We start from the raw sequence: 20,779 nt of genomic DNA on the forward strand, positions 1-20,779 counted from the left end.
TCGTAGCTCTATGCGAGAAAGACAGAGAGGCCTAACCACAGCGTCACGCACAACACTACGTGGCTAACACAAGGCGGGAACCACTAGCCACACGACGGTAAACGTGCGTCAACAGGCTTGGTACGGGACACTGCTAACCAAGTCTAAACATGCGCGTACGGCGAGAAAAGGCTTAACACGAGCACAGTAAAACAACGCGCAAACATCGGTAAATCACTCATCTTTTTCCCCTGCGGCGACGGCGCGACTGCTCCATTCGGGAGCCAGACAGAAACTGAGCGGGCGCGGGGACTGCAGAGCAACCGAGCGCACGTCTGCTCTCCGCGACAGCCAGCGAGCAACTAACTGGGACGCCAGGGGCGCGAAGCTGTAGTAGAAATCTATTGTAGCTGAAAACTCACGTGACCTCCGGAGCTCGACCAATGACTGAGGACTAGCCACCCTATTTTTTCTTTTTTGATTATGTCGCGAATGACGTAAATGACGTGTCATCCGTTTCTCTCTCACTACTTTCCTCCTCTCTGCTCTGCTTCCCGTCTTCTTTTGTTGTTCCTTTTTTTCTTCCATGCACTGTTTTTTTGTTCGCGTTTGTCGGAATGCAGTGGGAGTTACAGGAATACGACAGAGCCTTGGTTGTTTGTCACATGAAGTATTTTATTGTGCAACATACGGTTATGCAAGCAAGACGTACACAGGATGACATTAATATTGCTCCAGAATTTGCTTGAAGAAGCTTGATAATGTCGGACTGCCTCTGGCAAGGACTGCTACTGGGAACTGGAGCTCAGTGGCTGCAAGATGAAAAAAAAAATTGTATCAGATATACGGTTATGCATGTGAAAGTTGCAATGTAAATAGAAAGAATAAAGGTGCTATTGAACGCGAAAAATAAGAGCGGTGGTAGGGTTGTGAGAAGTTCGCAGCCATGGGGTGTGATGAACGACCTTAGTATAAAAATACCTTTTATTGCGCTACTTCACAATGATATATTCCGACCGATTAGCCTGGCAATCTTGGCTTTGGCGCTACGTACAGAACAGCTACTAAGTCAACGCGTCGTACGAAACTTGTCGAGCGAAATCACCAAGAATCAGACTTACAGTAGCGTCATACCTTTATACAGTACGACGTGAACGGGTATTTAATCATAACGTTTAGATGATATTGTTTCACGAAAAGAAATATAGTCTACCATCGTATCTGCAAAGCTACGCTCTCTGTCTCGGTCACCGCGTATTCCGGTAACTGTTAAGCAACTTATTCACAATACACGAAGTGAATGCGGTGTTGTAAGGCAACAAGCAACGACAAATGACTTACCTCTCGGCAGTCGTTGACCAGGTATCGGGTACGAGGCGTTCGGGTGCTCGAATACTTTCTACACCAAGAAGCAGAGCACAAATGTTGCGCAGGCATCTTCCCTGGCAGCTCTTACTGTTCGAGGACACTCACATGATACAGCTTGCGTTTTTAAACAGGAAAAATCAGAACTCATAGTCCAACACAACCGCTACACAACAGGAGCCGTCCGAAACGGACGCCGTCGACTCCGTGGACGCCGGTTGCAACCGGCACAGCCGCCGCGCTGTCGCCTGTTCGAGCGCCCGCGAACAAATTTGAAAACGGCCAATCATCGCTCAGAAAACGAATTCATCCTCATGGGAACCAATCAGTAATCACTAGCCACCGGATGTCTCCATGACGTTCAATTTATGACGTTTTCTGACGTCCGATGACGTGAAACGCATGAAGCGCCTCACTTTATCCCGCAAAGGAACTGGCGAGTTTCGGGCCCTTGGGGACGCCGCGCCGCGGCAGCAACGCATACGCGCGCGCTCTTAGCGCCCTCTGTGGCGACCACCTGCGAAAGGCTAAGAGAGAAGAGCATTCCTGTGCACTCTTGTTGCGTTGCTCATTGGTCGTGACGTCATCCTATTGTCTCAGGGCTACACTGTTTTTTTCCACTAATGCTCCTCTGGACAAGGTCCACCTGAAACAATAGTGTCGCGGTATTACGTCATCATGCAGCTGCGTGGCTCAAGGACGCGTACGCTCTAGACAGAGGCCCGGTTATTTATTGAATCACTATCCCAAGATTAATTCCTTTATTCTACTATAACGATTGCATAGGGAACTATTGCAGAAAAACACCATGTATGAGAGGTGATTGTAGCAATTAAGCATTTTATTACCAAAGCCTTACTAAATTAGACTTGCAAAAGAACAAAACATCCTAACATGTAACTCCATCAATGGCTAATAAGAGGACTATGCATTCAACAAATCAACACAGAGTACAAGTAACAAGGAGCGCAGACGAGGCGTCTACTCCATCCGACAGCCAGTCACGGAACTGAATCGTAATGCTTTTTTCTCCTCTATAGAGTTATGCATCTGTCCCTCTTGCGGTTGATTTCTGAACTAATTTAATCGCAAAATTATTAAGAATAGCACTATTCCCATTCAGGGCAGCACTATCGACATCGTCAAGACAATAATTTTCCTTGTCAAAAAAGAAAAAATACAAAGCGTCAACAAAGGAAAGCATGCATATCGGGGCATGTCAGGACACGCCAGGACAAATCGCACGACTGCCGGGCAACAGAGGAAAGCAAACACAGAAAAACACGTGAACAGAGTGAAAAGACACTCACCATCATCGGACACATACACTACATTCCCTCATAGTAAATCCGTTCGACACAAAATCCACCACAATCGTCACACCGCATTCACAAGTGACGAACCACACATCCGCACCCCATCAGAGGCAGACGGAACCCCACCGAAGCTACGCCCTTCCACCAACGGCCAACGCAACAGAATTATTGCGTCCACACCCGTCGGTGTCCAAGAGAGAAGTGAATCCTTGCGCCCCCTGCAGGCCATGCTCACTGGTCCTGACGTTAGCCTATTGTCTCAGGGCTACACTGCTTTTTTCCACTAATGCTGCTCTGGACAAGGTCCACCTGAAACAATAGTGTCGCTGTATTACGTCGTCAAGATTGTTCTTTGTCAAAAAGAAAAAAAAAAAACTACATGTAGAAGGAAAACATGACAGAACAGGTCAGGGCATGTCAGCGCATGTTTGTCAGACAACAAGGGGGAAAAAGCAAGGAGAAACACTTGAACAAAGAAGAAAACCAGCATCAAACTCTTTCTAAGCACACGCACTCCTCTTACTCAAAAACAGTGCTCATCATAAATCCGTTCAGGACAATACACACCATTTTTCTATTGCTACACTGTTTTTCCAGTAACGGTCAATGCATTGCTACAGACAGCGTGACGTCATCACATCCTGTCTGAAGAAGACAGCTGCAAAGACAATCGCTATTTATTGAATCGCAAGGTTATTTCCTTTATCCGACTCTTAATGACGTTCACTTTCACAATAAAATTCACCAAAAAGAAGCACCGTGCATATTAGCGATTTTCACCCCGAAGGCTCATCATGGTCATTCGAATCACAACACCAGTTAACTACCACTGCTCTTTTAAAATAATAAGTGAGACCACTCAACATCATCACCAGGTTTATGTAATACATGACCCTTTCTATGCTCGTATACTCGTTGTCTGAGGCTACACCTGCGATCAAAAAGGCGCGAAAGCCGGGGGTCAAAGTTTTATTCGCGCTCGACGGACGACTAGAATGAACGCCTTTACGGGAACATGATTGCATTCCCACCATATTAATTATCATTGCATTGCAGTCAAGAAAAACTACTACAAAACTATAACTTTAGGAGCCTATTAAAATTCTACTTTCTATGGAAACTATAATTGCCGTATTACTTGGATCGCTATTAATGAAGCGCTCCAATTTTTTCTCTCTTCCCATTTCAGCTTTGTCATGCAGTGAAACAGACTCACATCCAAAATAATTAATTTACACTGAGGGTGCCGTGCTTCAGGAATTCCTATCCTGCTAACTAAGAAAAAGACACTCATGTCTGGTATCAGATAATGCTACATACACAGCCGCATCGTCCCTTCGTAAAGAAAGCACAGGAGGAGGGCACACAAATTCCTTTAAGCGAGAATGGAAAAGGCTTAAGACGGAGCGCTCTGGAATAATAGCAAGCGCACGCAATGCACGCGCGCGCACAGAGCAGCTCAGGAATGCACAAGGAGAGGTGCTTTATTGGAATTTCTCCTCCACGCTCACATACCAGCATTTCTGCACAAATACTTATAACTGCAAACAGCTAACTCCATCAACATATCAAGGAAAGTGAATACTGACACTCAACAACATATAACAAAAAACAAACAAAATCAATTCTCATGAACTCTCCTCTGCCGAGCGGCTTTCTCGAGCTCTACCTGGATGCTGACTTTTCCCCCTCACGTACATTCTGAGTAAAAGCAGTGAAAGAAGAAAAGAACCGCGAAAAATTACACGCATTTGTGCCCCACTAGCTGTAACTGCAAGAAACCGTAGCGCACGCTAATCAACTGAGAAAAAGACACCCATTTCTGTCACCAGATAATTCTTGCATAATGCCACATACACAGTCGCATTGCCCTTGCATAAAGAAAGCACAGGACAGGGATACACAAATTTCCTCAAGTGAGCAGGGAAAAGACTTAAGTCGAACCGCTCAGGAATAATCGGATAATCACCGCTTATCGCTACGCGGCTAGCACAACATGACAGCAACAAGATATCAGCGAAGGTTAAAAATGGCAACTCTACTGAACAAGTCCAGACATGCGACATCGCATACAAAACACTGCTCATCGGGGAATAGGCCTAAGCCTGCGACAGAAAATCATAGAGGATATACAGCTTCATTTCCTTTATTTCGCGTAAACTAAACGCGGTCTGCTTGGAAAACGACGCACAAATTTTCAGATACCAGCATTTCTGCTCAAAAACCCATGACTTCAAAATTAAGCACTGCTTACTTCATCAAGGTATCGAACACCCAACAAAATCAAACAAACAACCCCACTTCCACTGATAGAATACTATTCAGTTTTTAGGAGGAAGCTTTCTTCTGCGTAAAAGTAGAGAAAATAAGAAAAGAGCAGCGAAAAATTACACGCACTTTTGCTCGCATAGCTAGGAGAGCAAAAAATAAAATAACGAGGCACACGCTAATAAACTGTGACAAAGACAGCAATTTCTGCTATCAGATAATTATGGCATAATGCTAAATACTCAATTGCATTGTCCCCACGTGAAGAAAGCACAGAAAAATGACAGACAATTTATCTTACGCGAGCAAGGAAAGTCACTTCTACTCGGACAGCTTAAAGGGGCCGTAAACAGGTACAAAAGGTGCACATTTCTTTGTGTTATATTATTGAAACTTAGGCAGTGAAAACTCCTTGAAATTACTAACGCTCAAAAACAAAAGGCGCTTGCATATGGATGAAATATTCACTGCACTCTTTGGCATTTTAGCTCCGCCCCGCGCTCTAACTTTACGTCATTTTGACGAAGCCCATTCCTCACAAATTACGATCGAGTGTTCCACGTATGATTTTTTTTCAAATGCGGAATTGGACTAGATGAACGTGAATCCTCTTCTATTCAAAATCTAAACAGTTACAGCCTCAAACTGAAAAAGAAATGCGTTTAATTTAGGTATCATACCCGCACTACGTTTTTTGGGCAGTAACACGCAGCACACCACGGCCGCAAATGAATATCCGGTACTACAGTTCCAGAATCTTAGGTTGATGTGCGACACTGATCTCTATGTATAAAGGCTGGATCGCGCATGGGAGAGGGGCTCGTGGGGGAGAGGCGTGCCTTCGGGCCGCCATGTTGGTGGGCCCTAAAGTGCTGTGTGTGCCCATAGAAAACAATGGGAGGCAACAGAGATTGTGAGTATTTATTGCGCTGCAAACATTGGTCGTTGTTTGTCATCACACAATTTTGTAAGGTGCCAGTATACTGATGTATCCTAACAGTGTTTCACAGGTGTCCTGCCGTTCGATTCTTAATTACGTTATGTTTTGCATTCCGAAACTAGACCGTCACTGCAGTGCAGCGCTGGGGATTGTACTACAACACGTTTTCCAGCCAATATTTCAATAAGAAACGACTTGAGGTCAACAACAACCATGTATATAATATCCCGTACTGCGTTCTGGACAAATATGGTTGCATAAAGAACGGTCCGGGAAAAGATATACTCGCATGGCAGAAAGAGATCGTTCTGTAGAATCACAGCCGTTGTTTTAGCCGTGTATGCGTTTAGTATGATTTATATCAAGCATCGCCTTAGAAATAGTCTTTTAGTAAACGACAGCGGTGCTTTGCCTCGCAAATATGGACACAACGATGCAGCCCAAATAATTACTTCACGCAATTAGATCACACTCGTTAGGACAGTTAATCAGGTAGTGATGTAAGCTTAATCAATTAAGTTACTTAGAAAGTGGTAACACCTCCTTGAGACACAGGACTTATCTCTATTTGAAGTACAGCCCTTCTATGTTTGTTTGTTTGCTTCTTCCTTTATTTATTCTGATTATTTGCAGGCGCGGTTGTGCCAAACTGAATGTCCTTCTCCACCACTCACATGCTTTTGTTGAATACAACTGCAGCGTGAGCAAAGCTGTTTGGGGACGGGGTCCTGCTATCCAGTGCTGACTTTGTCATGCTTGGTATGTGGAGCATGTTCCAAAAAATGCAGCTCCACGTATGCTCTTCAAATTGCAACAGGACTATTTGGAGCTTGAAACAGTAGTGATTTTGTCATTTTGGCCCTCGTGTACCCAGTCTGTGAAACGCAAACAAAAAAGTCTAACACGATATGCTTTTGTAATGAAGATCACTGATGATGAGTAAAGAGAATATACGAGTTCAAGTTTATTCAGTATTTTATATCATTCATTATATTATTCAACATTTTATGTCAAGTTTATACAACATCAAGTTTATTCAAGTTCAAGATTTATTTGTTGCGCTTATGCGTTTCAGGATACAATGAACGTGCAGGGAGGTCGCAAAAGACTACATTTATTGTTTTGTGACCTTGCTACAATGGCAATATATATTTTAGGAATGACAATGGTCAGGTACGCTCTCTAAATTTGTAGCACTCAATTTTAGGTTGGAATGAGCAATCAATAGCAACTGCCCTCCTGATATTTTCTCATTTAAAATTTTAAATTTAATGTGATCGAATATGTGATAATATAATAATAATATATAAGAATATAATATGTGATAAATGAATGTGACCAACATTAGATGTAAACAACATGAGTAGCCAGAGAAGTGCATTCTCAATAAATAATTTTCTTCTTATAGCGTATATGTGCATGCCTATTAACTGAAACAATTATCACAGTTCCCTGACAAGTTTTAATTTCTGAGAGTGTACTGTAGAGGCTGCTTAGATCTACAACAGTTCATACAAGGTATTATATACTGTGAATGCCTTTAAAAATCCCATGTGACACATATGCCTTTACTTTCTGGAGGTGCTGTATTAGTCAAAGTTTGTGAGCATTCCGCAGGTTCTGCACCCATTTCTTGAGTATGTCGAGGCAGCTGTGAAGTAACCTGCATTGATGATGATTATTCCAATTTTTATGGTGCATCAACAACAAAGGAAATAATACACCAGAACATTGGTTTGGGTACAACCAGTTAAAAATGAATATGTTGTTTAATAAATGCATTGGACAAACGTTAAAACATCAGTTTAAAACATGGTTTACAATCCCTGTATCTTCTAAAAATTAAAAAGATAAAAAACTATTCTAAAAAGAATATGGGGAACTCTTCAAAAAAGAATTATAATCTCTAATTATTATACTCAATATATATATATATTATATATAATATAATATACTCAATATATTATCTCTAATAATAGTATTGCTGGGTGAAGGAGCCTAAAGTGCAAGGTGTGTTTCCGATGTGAACATGTAAGAAAATATGGAAAACTGAGAGAGGCTAACCACAGTGCGTGCACTGAGGTTGTTCCTTCCTGTAAAGTAGAAACTAGTGGATGAGGAACGTGATACTTACCTGTACACCCAGCCGTATCACACTGCACAGATTATTCACTGGGTAGCCCTCATGACGAAACCTGTATTGAGAGCCCGCTTTTGCCTTAAAAACTGCTATAAATAGCACGACACGCTACAAATTATTACTATCGTAACAAGCTGACGATACAGCTCAGACACATAGGCGTTATTCAAGTCGCGCCACACAACCATTACGTAGGATTATTTGTCACAAATCAAACCAAGGCACAAAACAATACCAATACATTAAAAAATGTGACAATCGTGGTCTCATTATGACGTAATACCGAACTTGTGCGCGAAGGTAATTCAAAGAAATGAATGTGGCACTTGCTTCCGCGGAGAACACCGTGTACCATGCTAGCAATGCATGCAAAAAAGCGCTAGAGTGCTCGCACATATATTGATGACAACACTACCTGTGTAACGTAACATGTTCTTTCAAGCATATTATGCACTCAAACTGTATTTCCCGCCGGGTAAAATGCAAGTGTGCTCGATTGAACGTCGCAAGAGCGATCAAGCAACCTGCATCCAGTGCTCGTTTTGGGCAAAAAAACACTTCATAATGGTCAACTAAATATACAGAATGGACGCCTATTTATTCCTTGATGAAGAGTGACTCACCTGTATAAATTTAGGCCCTGTAACCTTGCCAGTACGGTTGGTACGACCGTAATTGCAAGAAGTTGCTATGATCGCTGCGGCGGCTGTTGTGGGTACAGTAAGATGGCGGCCGGTTTCTTCACGCTCGCGCTCCCTATCCGCGATCCAGCCTTTTACAATCGAGAGCAGTGGTGTGCGATGGGACATCTTCGTCATCTTCGAATGGTTCCGACAACTGGGCTGCCGTACTTTGGTTTGAGCCACGCGGCATCGCGTCACCAGCTCGAGTGGTACAGTGGATAGCGTGCTGGCCATGTCACGTCGTGACTAGGAGGAACCCGGGTTCGAATCGCGTCATGTGATAGCAGCTCAACTGTTGACGTTTGCGCCAGCCGGAAATGTTGAAGATGTCATGACGTTGAATTTCGGAACCACGGAGAGCAAAACGTCGTTTCACACAAACAAACTGAGTGCTCCGACTCACAGCTGATAACGAAGTATGTTTATTGGCTGGTAATATGAAACGTCATGTGCGCAGCTCGGCCCCCCGATTGGACGGCAAAACGCTATGTAGCCATGTGACGCATGCGTGGTGGAGAGAGGGTCGCTGGTTACTCATCTTTGAAAGCAGTTATATGGGTCAATGAGCTGGCACGAGCCGAACGAAATCTATATTTGGGTATTATGATCTGCGTTGTTTCATGGGGTATCATCATTTCAGAAATGTTTGGTGGCCTGTTTACGACCCCTTTAATGCCATAAAGTCTGAATTTTTGCAAAGAAAACAAGGCTTGAACAGCGCTACGAACGTGACAGATACATACTAACAAACAAACAAACAAACAACAGGACCGGCGTCGGGCACTCATAAAATACCCTGCCCAAAACAAAGACTTCACCACGTTCGCGAGCCAATTCCATTAAAAACGCTCGTCCTATCCTACAGATAGTAATGCAAACGCGACTACCCTTATTTTTTAAACCATTATTTCACGCAATAGTACATAAATGTATCACTCGTGTCACAGATATCACTTACTTGTCAAGTGGGGTCCCTGGTTCAGAAAAGCGCGCACACACACACACACAAACACTCACATTTTCACACTCACAAACACAGTCTAATTTCACAACCACATAAATCCATATTATTCCTCAGGTCAATAATTATCCTACCATCGTCAAAAGAAGGCACGCACATGTATGCGAACGCAAAACAATAAGCCTTCGTTCGGCATGTAATAGGATATCGTCACTCGGCCGGCGCGAACCAAAAAAAAAAAAAAAAGGAATGCATGTTCGCTATACATCCACGAAGAAAACGGTGCCGTGCTTCTGCGCAGCGTTCATTATACAGGAGTGAATTCACTTCGTTTTCCTTTTATTTCCTTACACCCATATATTTTGCAAGAATACTATAGAGCAGGACGGGTAAACATGAACATCATTCGCTACACACTGTAGCTCTCATCATTTTTAAACCAAACCACTTAACATGTGTCCATAGGCCTTCACTACATAGGTGAGCCGATAATGACTCAAAATAAAATAAAATCAAATAATCATTCCACCATCGCTGGCTGCAAGTTTGGGTACCCAACAGAGCAGTGCGCTCCCATCAACAGGCCTCTAAGTGTAAATGATATGTTCCAGGGCGCACTCCTTTTTTTACACCTCTCAAATGAGAGTGTTCGAGTACACCTTTTTGATATGGTGTTTTCTACGAGAAACACATTTTCTAAATGATGTATTCTGCAATAAACACCATTTCAAATGGTGTATAGTGCAAAAACGACTTTTTTTGCACCCATTTGTATCGGTGTTTTAACTGGAATACACCAATCCGCATGGTGGCCCTGAGCAAAATTGTACATGCAACATGATTTACTGAAGCCAAATTAACACCATCCCGCGTATGATGTGAAGAGTTTTTTGTGGACTTCCTGTGACTTGAGCGAAGTCGAACTTCTCCGTTCTATATGTTCACTCGAATACACGAAATGAAGTACTGGAAAACAATATATGTAACTATTTTATTCCGAAAATGCATACCTTGAATGTGGTATCCACTGTCGAGACAATCGTACAAAACATCCCGCGCACACAGTAGTGAAGTATTTCACACGTACACATATGCTTCATGCGACACAGTGCCGCGTCGCACAATTCACAGTCAATGACCGGCTGCAGTCTGAGTTCTTCTGGCGACCCACGATGAAACGGCGACGTCTCTGAAGCGCTAGAGAGAAATGTGTCTGAAATAGGGCGTTCAATCGCAAATTAGTAATGTTCAAACGCAAGTGAGTAAAACTGAGTAAAATGGTCATAGCAACAACGAAGTTCGTTCACCCAGCTTACTGTTCAACAAAGTAAGGCCTGCAAAAACGATTATGAAATTAGCAGAATCAACACCGGCAACGAATTGATACTTGTACACTTACCTGACGGGACGCAGGACTGCAGAGGCCGCTCGAAACAAACAAAAACCTACAGCACAACAGTCATGGTATGAATACAAGTGAAGCTGGGCCACACACTTCTGTCACACAGCTTATCCGATACGATGCAAAATCATATCCTCCTCTGTTCTTCCATGGCCTGCAAAAACGAAATTTAAATTAGCAGAACCAACACCGGCAATGAACTGATACTTGTACACTTACCTGACGGCACGCAAGACTGCAGCCGCTCCTCGAAACAAACAGAAAAAACCTACAGCACAACAGTCATGGTATGAATGGTCATGAATAAGGGAAGCTTGATCACACACTCTATCACACATCTTACCTCTCACGGCGCAAAATCATATCCTCCTTCGTTATGTAATGGACGAGCGAACGCTGAGACAGTTGAAACATTGTGTAATCGTTCCAACGGCATTCCGATGATGCTAATGGCGATGACTCCTTCGTGACGAGGTGAGGGGCGAGGCTCGGAGGCCCAGAATCAAAATGTCAAGCCAACCTGCCGCATGAGCATCATCCTCATGTGGCCGTGTAAGTTGGAAATATATTGTATACTGAGCTGAAGTATAAATAATACGTGGAACCGCCTTCTCAAAGCCAAATGTATTTAGAGTTTAAATATCTAGCTAAAAAGTGACAAAGTGGCATTCAAGCTACTACATTTAACCATAAGCTCAGATTCAAATACCGCTCTGTTTAGCGAGCCGATGACACGAATCTCTTTACCTCCCTCCCCCCCCCCCCGGGAGTGGCGTACACCCCACATAGTCTTTTTCTAGCACACCCAGAAGTTGCTGATATTATACAGCTGGTCTCCCAATGAACAGACCCACAAATGTGCCTCTATACACATATACCCTCCCCACCCCCGGCAGTATATGATGCTGGGCACCCCCATGAGGTCGACCTCTGGTGCCTTTGCAACGTCCCATGGGATGACACTGACATGATATTTCTTCCCTAACTTAACTCGGTACTGAAAACACCCTTTCTGACATGCTTTCGGCTAAAGCGGTGTACAGGCGTCGCCACCCTTAACCGTAGCGCGGGAGCGCGTGGCCTGCTTGCATGCCAGCGCCGCCTTGCGTCGATGATGGGGCGTGCTGGGGTGGAAACTCTGGTGCCCTGGTGCACAAGCGCCCCCACTCGACAGGGGCACGGCAAGCACGCCACGGATCACCTACTCGGTTAGCTATCTGCAGACACTTCAGCGATAAGAAAATCAGTAGACGAGCAAAAATATCAGTGTGTCTTTGGCATATTTGCATCCACACAAACACGTTACCAAATCTTTCCGATCGAGATCTTTTCGATCTCAACCGATCGAGAGGGGGCGCTCGTGTACCATGGTCTTAGAGCCTTCACCCCAGCACCGACGCAAGGCGGCGCTGGCATGCAAGCAGGCCACGCGCTCCCGCGCTACGGTTAAGGGTGGCGACGCCTGTACTAGGGGGTGCATAAGGGTGTAAATCACTTCAGCACCTTTTCTGATCCCAGCATCTGGAGTTAAAAAGTGTGCATTTTTAAAAACTCTTTTTTAAACACTGCCTGTTCACACACTCTTCATCATGGCCACTGGAGTAAAAAAACGTGTATATCACTTAAAACACCATTTTTGTGTAGAAAAGGGTGTTATTGGATTTACTGTGATAGTGGGGCACAAATGCGAGTAATTTTTCGCGGTTCTTTTTTTCTTTCACTGCTTTTACTCATAATTTAGGTGAGGGGAAAAAGTCAGCATCCAGGTAGAGCAGGAGAAAGCCGCTCGGCAGAGGAGAGTTCATGAGAATTGAATTTGTTTGCGTTTTGTTATATGTTGTTGAGTGTCAGTATTCACTTTCATTGATACGTTGATGGAGTAAGCTGTATGCAGTTATAAGTATTTGTGCAGAAATGGTGGTATGTGAGCGTGGAGGAGAAATTCCAATAAAGCACCTCTCCTCCTGCATTCCTGAGCTGCTGTGTGCGCGCGCGTGCTTTGCGTGCGCTTGCTATTATTCCAGAGCGCTCCGTCTTAAGCCTTTTCCCTTCTCGCTTAAAGGAATTTGTGTGCCCTCGTCCTGTGCTTTCTTTACGAAGGGACAATGCGGCTGTGCATGTAGCATTATGCAAGAATTATCTGATACCAGACATGAGTGTCTTTTTCTTAGTTTATTAGCATATGCTTCAGTTTTTGAAGCCAAACACAAGTGCGCGGAATTTTTGCTGCTCTTTCCTCAAATCCACTGCTTTTGCGCAGAAGAAAGTCGCATGGTAAAGCTGAATTCGTGAGAAGTGGGTTTCTCTGCTTGTTTGTTAGGTGTTGTTAGGAGCTCGGTATGTTGAAGAAGTAAGCTGTTATAGCTGCAGAAACGAATGTGCAGAAACGCTCGCATCTGAGCGCAGGATAGGAATTCCTGAAGCACGGCACCCTCAGTGTAAATTAATTATTTTAGATGTGAGTCTGTTTCACTACATGACAAAGCTGAAATGGGAAGAGAGAAAATGTTTGAGCGCTTCATTAATAGCGATCCAAGTAATAAGGCATGCCTTATTACTTGGATCGCTACTATAATTGCAATCGAAACTATAATTGCAATTATAGTTTCCATAGAAAGTAGAATTTTAATAGGCTCCTAAAATTATAGTCTTGTAGTAGTTTTTCTAGACAACGAGTATACGAGCATAGAAAGGGCCATGTATTACATAAACCTGGTGATGATGTTGAGTGGTCTCACTTCCTATTTTAAAAGAGCAGTGGTAGTTTACTGGTGTTGTGATTCGAATGACCATGATGAGCCTTCGGGGTGAAAATCGCTAATATGCACGGTGCTTTTTTTGTTGAAATTTATTGTGAAAGTGAACGTCATTAAGAGTCGGACAAAGGAAATAACCTTGCGATTCAATAAATAATAGGAGTGTTTGTCTTTGCCGCTGTCTTCTTCAGACAGGATGTGATGACGTCACGCAGACTGTAGCAATGCATTGACCGTTACTGGAAAAAAGTGTAGCAATAGAATATGGTGTGTATTGTCCTGGACGGATTTATGATGAGCACTGTTTTTGAATAAGAGGAGTGCGTGTGCTTAGAAATAGTTTGATGCTGGTTTTCTTCTTTTCTTCTTTCTTCTTGTTTATCTTTGCTTTTCCCCCCTTGTTCTCTGACAAACATGCGCTGACATGTCCTGACCTGTTCTGTCATGTTTTCCTTCTACATGTAGTTTTTTTTTTCTTTTTGGCAAGGAACATTCTTGACAATGTCGATAGTGCTGCCTTGAATGGGAGTAGTGCTATTCTTAATAATTTTGCGATTCATTTAGTTCAGAGAGTAACCGCAAGGGGGACAGGCGCATGGCTTTATCCCATGGAGGAAGGAAACACAGGAGCGGCCCTTCCAAGTTTTTGCCATGGGGACGGGCGTGCCAGCCTCGCATTGCACTCTGGGATGCTCCTGTCTACCATGTGACCGCTCACCTGACTCCAAGAGCATGCGCAGGCCAGTTCTCTAAGCAGACGACGGGAGTCGTGATTGCAGCTCAGACGCTCAGGTATCTGCCTTGTACGTGATGAGCGCCGCGCGTCCAGCTTTATTTGTGTGTGTTCGGAGGTTTACTCTTGGTTTACCCTTCGACTACAAGACCGGTCACGGTCTGCAGGACAAGCAAGCAGTACCAGAAACATCATTCGTGGCAGTGACGTTTGTGTGACGACGTGGCCACGTTTTGTGTTTGTTGCTGAAGCGGTAAAGCATGCTAGTAATCAAACTTATACAACAATGAAGGATATCAGGTGAATCTGCAGCTGTAGCACAGCGCTAACTTGCAAACGAACGATTCAAGGTGACTCTCTCACAGGCAGGGATACGAAACAAACCGATCAAGTACGTACTTACGAATGAAACGTTACTCCCGTGAGAGAGCTGCTTTCTGTTGAACGACAGCCGCAACCGCGGTAAGAACACGTTAACAAAATGTTGTTTCCGCAATGGTGCTCACATTTTAAGAGTAAATGACTTTGGAAAAGCACGGAAAGCAGCGCGAGCAACAAAGCGTTGCTAAACCGAAACTTTAGAGAGGATCACGTGGTGGACAGGAAGTAATGGCGGTTTTGACAGGGGCGACCGCCAGATGGGTCCCACGGAAATCTGTTCGAAACGGCCGCTCCTGTGTTTCCTTCCTGCATGCTTTATCCAGTCGAGGAACAAAGCGACATTATTCAGTTAGCTGCCTGGCTCTCCGAAGGGATGGGCATGTCTCGATTAGCTCGTTGTATGTAGCCATTGAAGTTGTTAGGATATTTTGTTCTTTTGCAAGTCTAATTTAGTAAGACTTTGGTAATGAAATGCTTAATTCCTACAATCACCTCTCATGTATAGTGTTTTTCTGCAATAGTTCCCTATGCAATCATTATAGTAGAATAAAGGAAATAATCTTGGGATAGTGATTCAATAAATAACAGGTCCCCAGTCTAGAGCGTACGCATCCTTGAGCCACGCTGCTGCATGATGACGTAATACCGCAACACTATTGTTTCAGGTGGACCTTGTCCAGAGCAGCATAGCGGAAAAAAACAGTGTAGCCCTGAGACATTAGGTTGACGTCACGACCAATTAGCACGGCCTGCAGGGGGCGCAAGGATTCACTTCTCTGTTAGACACTGACGGGTGTGGACGTATTAATTCTGTTCCTAGCGATTGCGTAGGCCGTTAGTGGAAGGGCGTAGCCTCGGTGGGGTTCCGTGTGCCTCTGATGGGGTGCGGATGTGGGGTTCGTCACTGGTGAATGCTGTGTGACGATTGTGGTGGATTTTGTGTCGAACGGATTTACTATGACGGAATGTAGTGCATGTGTCCGATGATGGTGAGTGTCTTTTCACTCTGTTCACGTGTTTTTCTGTGTTTGCTTTCCTCTGTTGCCCGGCAGTCGTGCGATTTGTCCTGACGTGTCCTGACATGCCCCGATATGCATGCTTTCCTTTGTTGACGCTGTGTATTTTTTTCTTTTTCGACAAGGAGCATCCTTGTCTTGACGATGTCGATAGTGCTGCCCTGAATGGGAATAGTGCTATTCTTAATAATTTTGCGATTAAATTAGTTCAGAAATCAACCGCAAGAGGGACAGATGCATGACTTTATAGAGGAGAAAAAGCATTAAGATTCAGTTCCGTGCCTGGCTGTCGGATGGAGTAGACGCATCGTTCTGCGCTCCTTGTTACCCGTACTCTGTGTTTGTTGGGTGCCTAGTCCTCTTATTAGCCATTGACGGAGTTACATGTTACGATATTTTGTTCTTTTGAAAGTCTAATTTAGTAAGACCTTAGAATTCCTACAATCACCTCTCATGTATAATGTTTTTCTGCAATAGTTCCCTATGCAATCGTTATAGTAGAATAAAGAAACTAATCTTGGGATAGTGATTCAATAAATAACAAGTCCCCTGTCTAGAGCGTACGGGTCCTAGAGGTACGCAGCTGCATGATGACGTAATACCGCGACACTATTGTTTCAGGTGGACCTTGTCCAGAGGACGGATGACGTCACGACCAATGAGCAACGCAAGAAGAGGGCCCAGGAATGCTCTTCTCCCTTAGGCTCTCGCAGGTGGTCACCACAGAGGGCGCTAAGAGCGCGTGCGCATGCGTAGCTGCCGCGGCGCAGCTTCCCAGTCAGTTCCCAGTCAGACGCGCGCTTGGTTGCTCCGCAGTCCCCGATTTACAGTCCACAGTCCCCGAGGGATTTACCGATGTTTGCGCGTTGTTTTACCGTGCTCGTGTTAAGCCTTTTCTCGCCGTGCGCATGTTTAGACTTGTTTAGCAGTGTCCCGTACCAAGCCTGTTGACACACGTTTACCGTGGTGTGGCTAGTGATTCCCACCTTGTGTTAGTCGCGTTGTGTTGTGCGTGACGCAGCGGTTATGCCTTTTCTCTCGTATGCCTAGACTTGTTGAGCATGCTGCCATTTTTACGTGCCGTAAGTACTTTGTTGTTCTCTGTCTTTCTCGCATAGAGGTACGATGCTGGCACCTTCTGGTGTGATGCTTTGCAACTAGGTAGCCACCTGCCTCTGCAACCGTCGTGCCCCAGTCGCCCGCAACGGCGTGATTTCTTCAAGATAGCGTCGTTGATTTTCAAATAAATTATTTCCCACTGTCTGCTTCCTGTCTATCTAGTTTTTTTTTTCTACAACCGGAGTTTTACATAGAAAATCCACGTCAAGTATTGCATTGAGTTACATTTTGCAAAATTTAAAGTAATTTTAAAATAATTTAAAATAAATAGCAACACTTGCCGTGGATTTTCTCTGTAAAACTTGGGTTGAATGATTACTACTTTCGTGACATTTTTTTCCACAAATGTTTTTCCGTACGTGTACATTATGTTGCAATTATCTTACAAATCACCTTTAAATTACGCTCCAGCGTTGATGTTTACCTGTCAATAATATAATATGTTTCGTCGTCCTTGTTATTCCCAGTAGAGACAGCGATCACAGACAAATAGTAAGCAAAACGCTCCAACAGGCGGTTGTGCCTGCTAATCGGTTTTACTGGCAAGCGCTTCTGCTAGTTCAGCCCTTCTGCGTCTTCCCGACATAGCCCTCTCCTTCCAGATGACGCTTTTAAAAGTGGACGCAAAATCCGTTATGTTGGTAGGTCATCAGGGAATATCCTGTTCAATCTAATCCAATCCAGTTTCCCGAAAATGTCGGCACCCAGTGAATGCAGGTAATATATAGATAGACTGGGATTAATAGCGAACTGTATTTTGGCTCGTGATTGGGCAGAGAGCTCAATATGAGGGTGGAGCTCCAGGTACAGGCAGGTCCCATTAATGGTCAGACTCCCTTTAGCATACACGGCACTGCGCTCAGGTTCTCTCGCACGCCCCCTGCTGGTCCTCGCTTGCTCGCTTTCTTTACCTGAAGTACATGCCGGAAATTTCACTTTCTTTACTTCGCTCACCCGCAAAACGGAGCACGACCTCAGAACGCTTAGGTAAAGCTACGTTATGTTTTGAGCTTGAATTTAATAACTCAGTACGTACGTTGGCAGCAATGTGTGAGGCCGGTTATATACTGGTCGGCAGCACAGTATAGCTCTAGGCCTACCCAAGGATCTCCAGCAGGATCTCCAGCATACTTCAGACAGTTTCTATTTATGCCGTCGAGATGCAGGAGTTTAAGCATGCTGTACGGTGCAATGCATGTCGGCAGACCAGTCAACACTGTGTGCACGATGTACGGCATTAGTCCACCGTCTGCAGTTATCCCCCAGATATATGCAGCAACGACAATCGTCCCAGTACCTGCAAGTCAAAGGATTGAAGTGAGACGAAAAAATACTCTCATACATATTTCCTCTAACTGCATAACATATCCAAGCATAGCGTCCCATCCAGGGTCGACGCCGCCCGTACCGCCAGAGGTATGCCAGCAGCGTTGGCGACCCAACGACTCCCTACGCCCCAGATTGTTACGGGAGCCTCCTTAGCAGGAAGACCCGCCGTAAGGCGTCATAATTGACATGTTGGAAGAATTTTGAACTGCGGCGCATTTGTTCCCAAGATGACGAGCTGGACGCAAACCTTAACGATCTTCAAAACACGCTGGTCAGCAAAAACTTCCCCCAGGATCTTGTGAAGGACGCGATATCTAGAGCCCGCCGTACTAATCGCAGTGAACTTCTAAAAAACCCAACACGGCCCGAACACCCCAAGCGGGATAATCTTACAGTCACCTTCAATGGCGCGATCCCTAACCTTAAAAACATACTGAAACGTCATCACTCAAATTTAACACAGTCGGAGCGCCTTTGAGAAATATTCCCAGAACCTCCTCGCATAGCATATCATCGTGCAAGGAATCTACAAGACCACTTAGTCAGCGTAAACGTCAGTACGCCACTTCTTACAACCGAAGGCTGCCACCCATGCAACGGACGAAGATACCAAATTTGTACTGTAATGCAGTCTTCAGACAGGATACGAAGCACAAACAGCAACTTCCAAGTAAAAATCAAAAGTGCTTCCGACTGCAACTCGTCCAACGTAATATATCTAATGGGATGCAACGCATACAAAGCACAATATGTTGGCCAAACTACAACATCATTCCGAATTCGTTTTAATAATCACAGATCGGATATTACAAAAACAAAACAAATCTGCCTGTGTCGCGTCATTGGAATCAAACCGGCCACTCATTCGAGGAGATCCGCGTGTACATCTTACAATCTGGTTTCCCTGAAGCCGTAGCAGACAACAGCACGAATCATTCCAAATCCACAAATTCCAGTCCACGATAAACGAAGACCTCGCCGTATTGTCTACGGTCCGCTGCCCTTAATCATAGACCAAGTCCCCCGAACCTCTTTCGTCCTTTCGGCCGTCTCCTCTTTTTATCATTTCAGGTTTATCAGACAACCAAGGAGAACTCTCCTGGAAGAGAGTTAGCGCCCCTGCAAGTGCTCAATGGACGACCAGCAACAATGCTTCTGCAACATAACCAACGCCGCTCCACGTGTACTGTTCCCCTCTCATTTCCCCGCTTTCCCTTGTATATAAGCCCTTGTCACCAATTTCCAAGTTTAGTCCTGTTGAAGGCCCAGCGGTGACTCCCGAAACGTCGACCCCTAACTGTAAATCCATTTCTAGTAACTCCCTCTTAATTATTAATGCAATAAAGGTAGCAATTGTTTTTAATCCTTATACGGCTTGCCAAGTCTCTTCATTACTTGTCGTCTGTTTTATTTCGCTTGCGCGTTCATCTGTACCTAGTTATCCACATATATATATATATATATATATATATATATACAGGGTGTCCCAGCTAAGTGTATACAGATATTTAAAAAATATATATAACACTTTTTCCAAGATGAAATCAATTGCAATATAGCATATGCTGAAGGGCACTCCCTAGGAGGGCATTAGCAAAGTCCAAAGGCAATGTCTTAATTAACTTTCATTAATTAACTTTTTAATTATAAAAGCTACAAAGTTGTCCCAATGAGAACATCTGGTCCTTTCGGTCACGTGATATCATGGCCGTTTTCAGAACAAAAATCCGTTCCATAGATAGCCCGCAAAAAATTAGTGAAGGAACGCCATTTTTTTTCTTTATTTTGTTCATTGCGCATCTTCGCAGACGCGTATTTCCTTCATCCTCAACGTGACAGGGGGAAGGAGCACAGTGCTGCCTTATGCGTCGAAGATGAGGTTTAACTTGTGGAAACAAAACCAAAACAAATGTATCGGGTGACTCTGTCGGAACTGGCCTTATCTTGGGTTGAATGTTCTGTTTCCTTTTAATCTTTTTCCAGGACGCGAGAGGCGATAGTGTGCTCTTTCTCGCTCTCACATTGGGGATGAAGGAAAGACGCATCTTCTAAGAAGCGCAATGAACAAAATAAAGAAAAAAATGGCGTGCCTTCACGAATTTTTTGCGGACGATCTATCGAACGGATTTTTGTTCTCAAAACGGCTTTGGTATCTGGTGACCGAAGAGATCAGATGTTCTCATTGGAGCAACTTCGTAGCTTTTATAATTAAAAAGTTAATTAGTGAAAGTTAATTAAGACATTGCCTTAGGAGTCTGTTAATGCCCCCTAGGGAGTGCCCTTCAGCATATGCTATATTACAATTGATTTCATCTCGGAAAAAGTGATTGCCATATTTTTAAAAAAATCTGTTCACACTTAGCGTGGACACCCTCTATATATAAAGATATA

General features: G+C 44.0%; 1 protein-coding gene across 3 annotated transcripts in view; it reads right to left on the minus strand.

Annotated features, from left to right (window-relative positions):
* LOC135387031 (phospholipid-transporting ATPase ABCA1-like) overlaps positions 1 to 20,779 on the minus strand; it is a 476,077-nt gene that overhangs the window by 98,325 nt on the left and 356,973 nt on the right. For all 3 annotated transcript variants that reach the window (XM_064616460.1, XM_064616459.1, XM_064616458.1), the window contains one exon: positions 18,096 to 18,356. In XM_064616460.1, coding sequence (XP_064472530.1) covers positions 18,096 to 18,356 — 261 coding nt within the window. The remainder of the gene's footprint in view (positions 1 to 18,095; positions 18,357 to 20,779) is intronic.

Source organism: Ornithodoros turicata, chromosome 3 (assembly GCF_037126465.1).
Source record: "Ornithodoros turicata isolate Travis chromosome 3, ASM3712646v1, whole genome shotgun sequence".
Classification (NCBI taxonomy): domain Eukaryota; kingdom Metazoa; phylum Arthropoda; class Arachnida; order Ixodida; family Argasidae; genus Ornithodoros; species Ornithodoros turicata.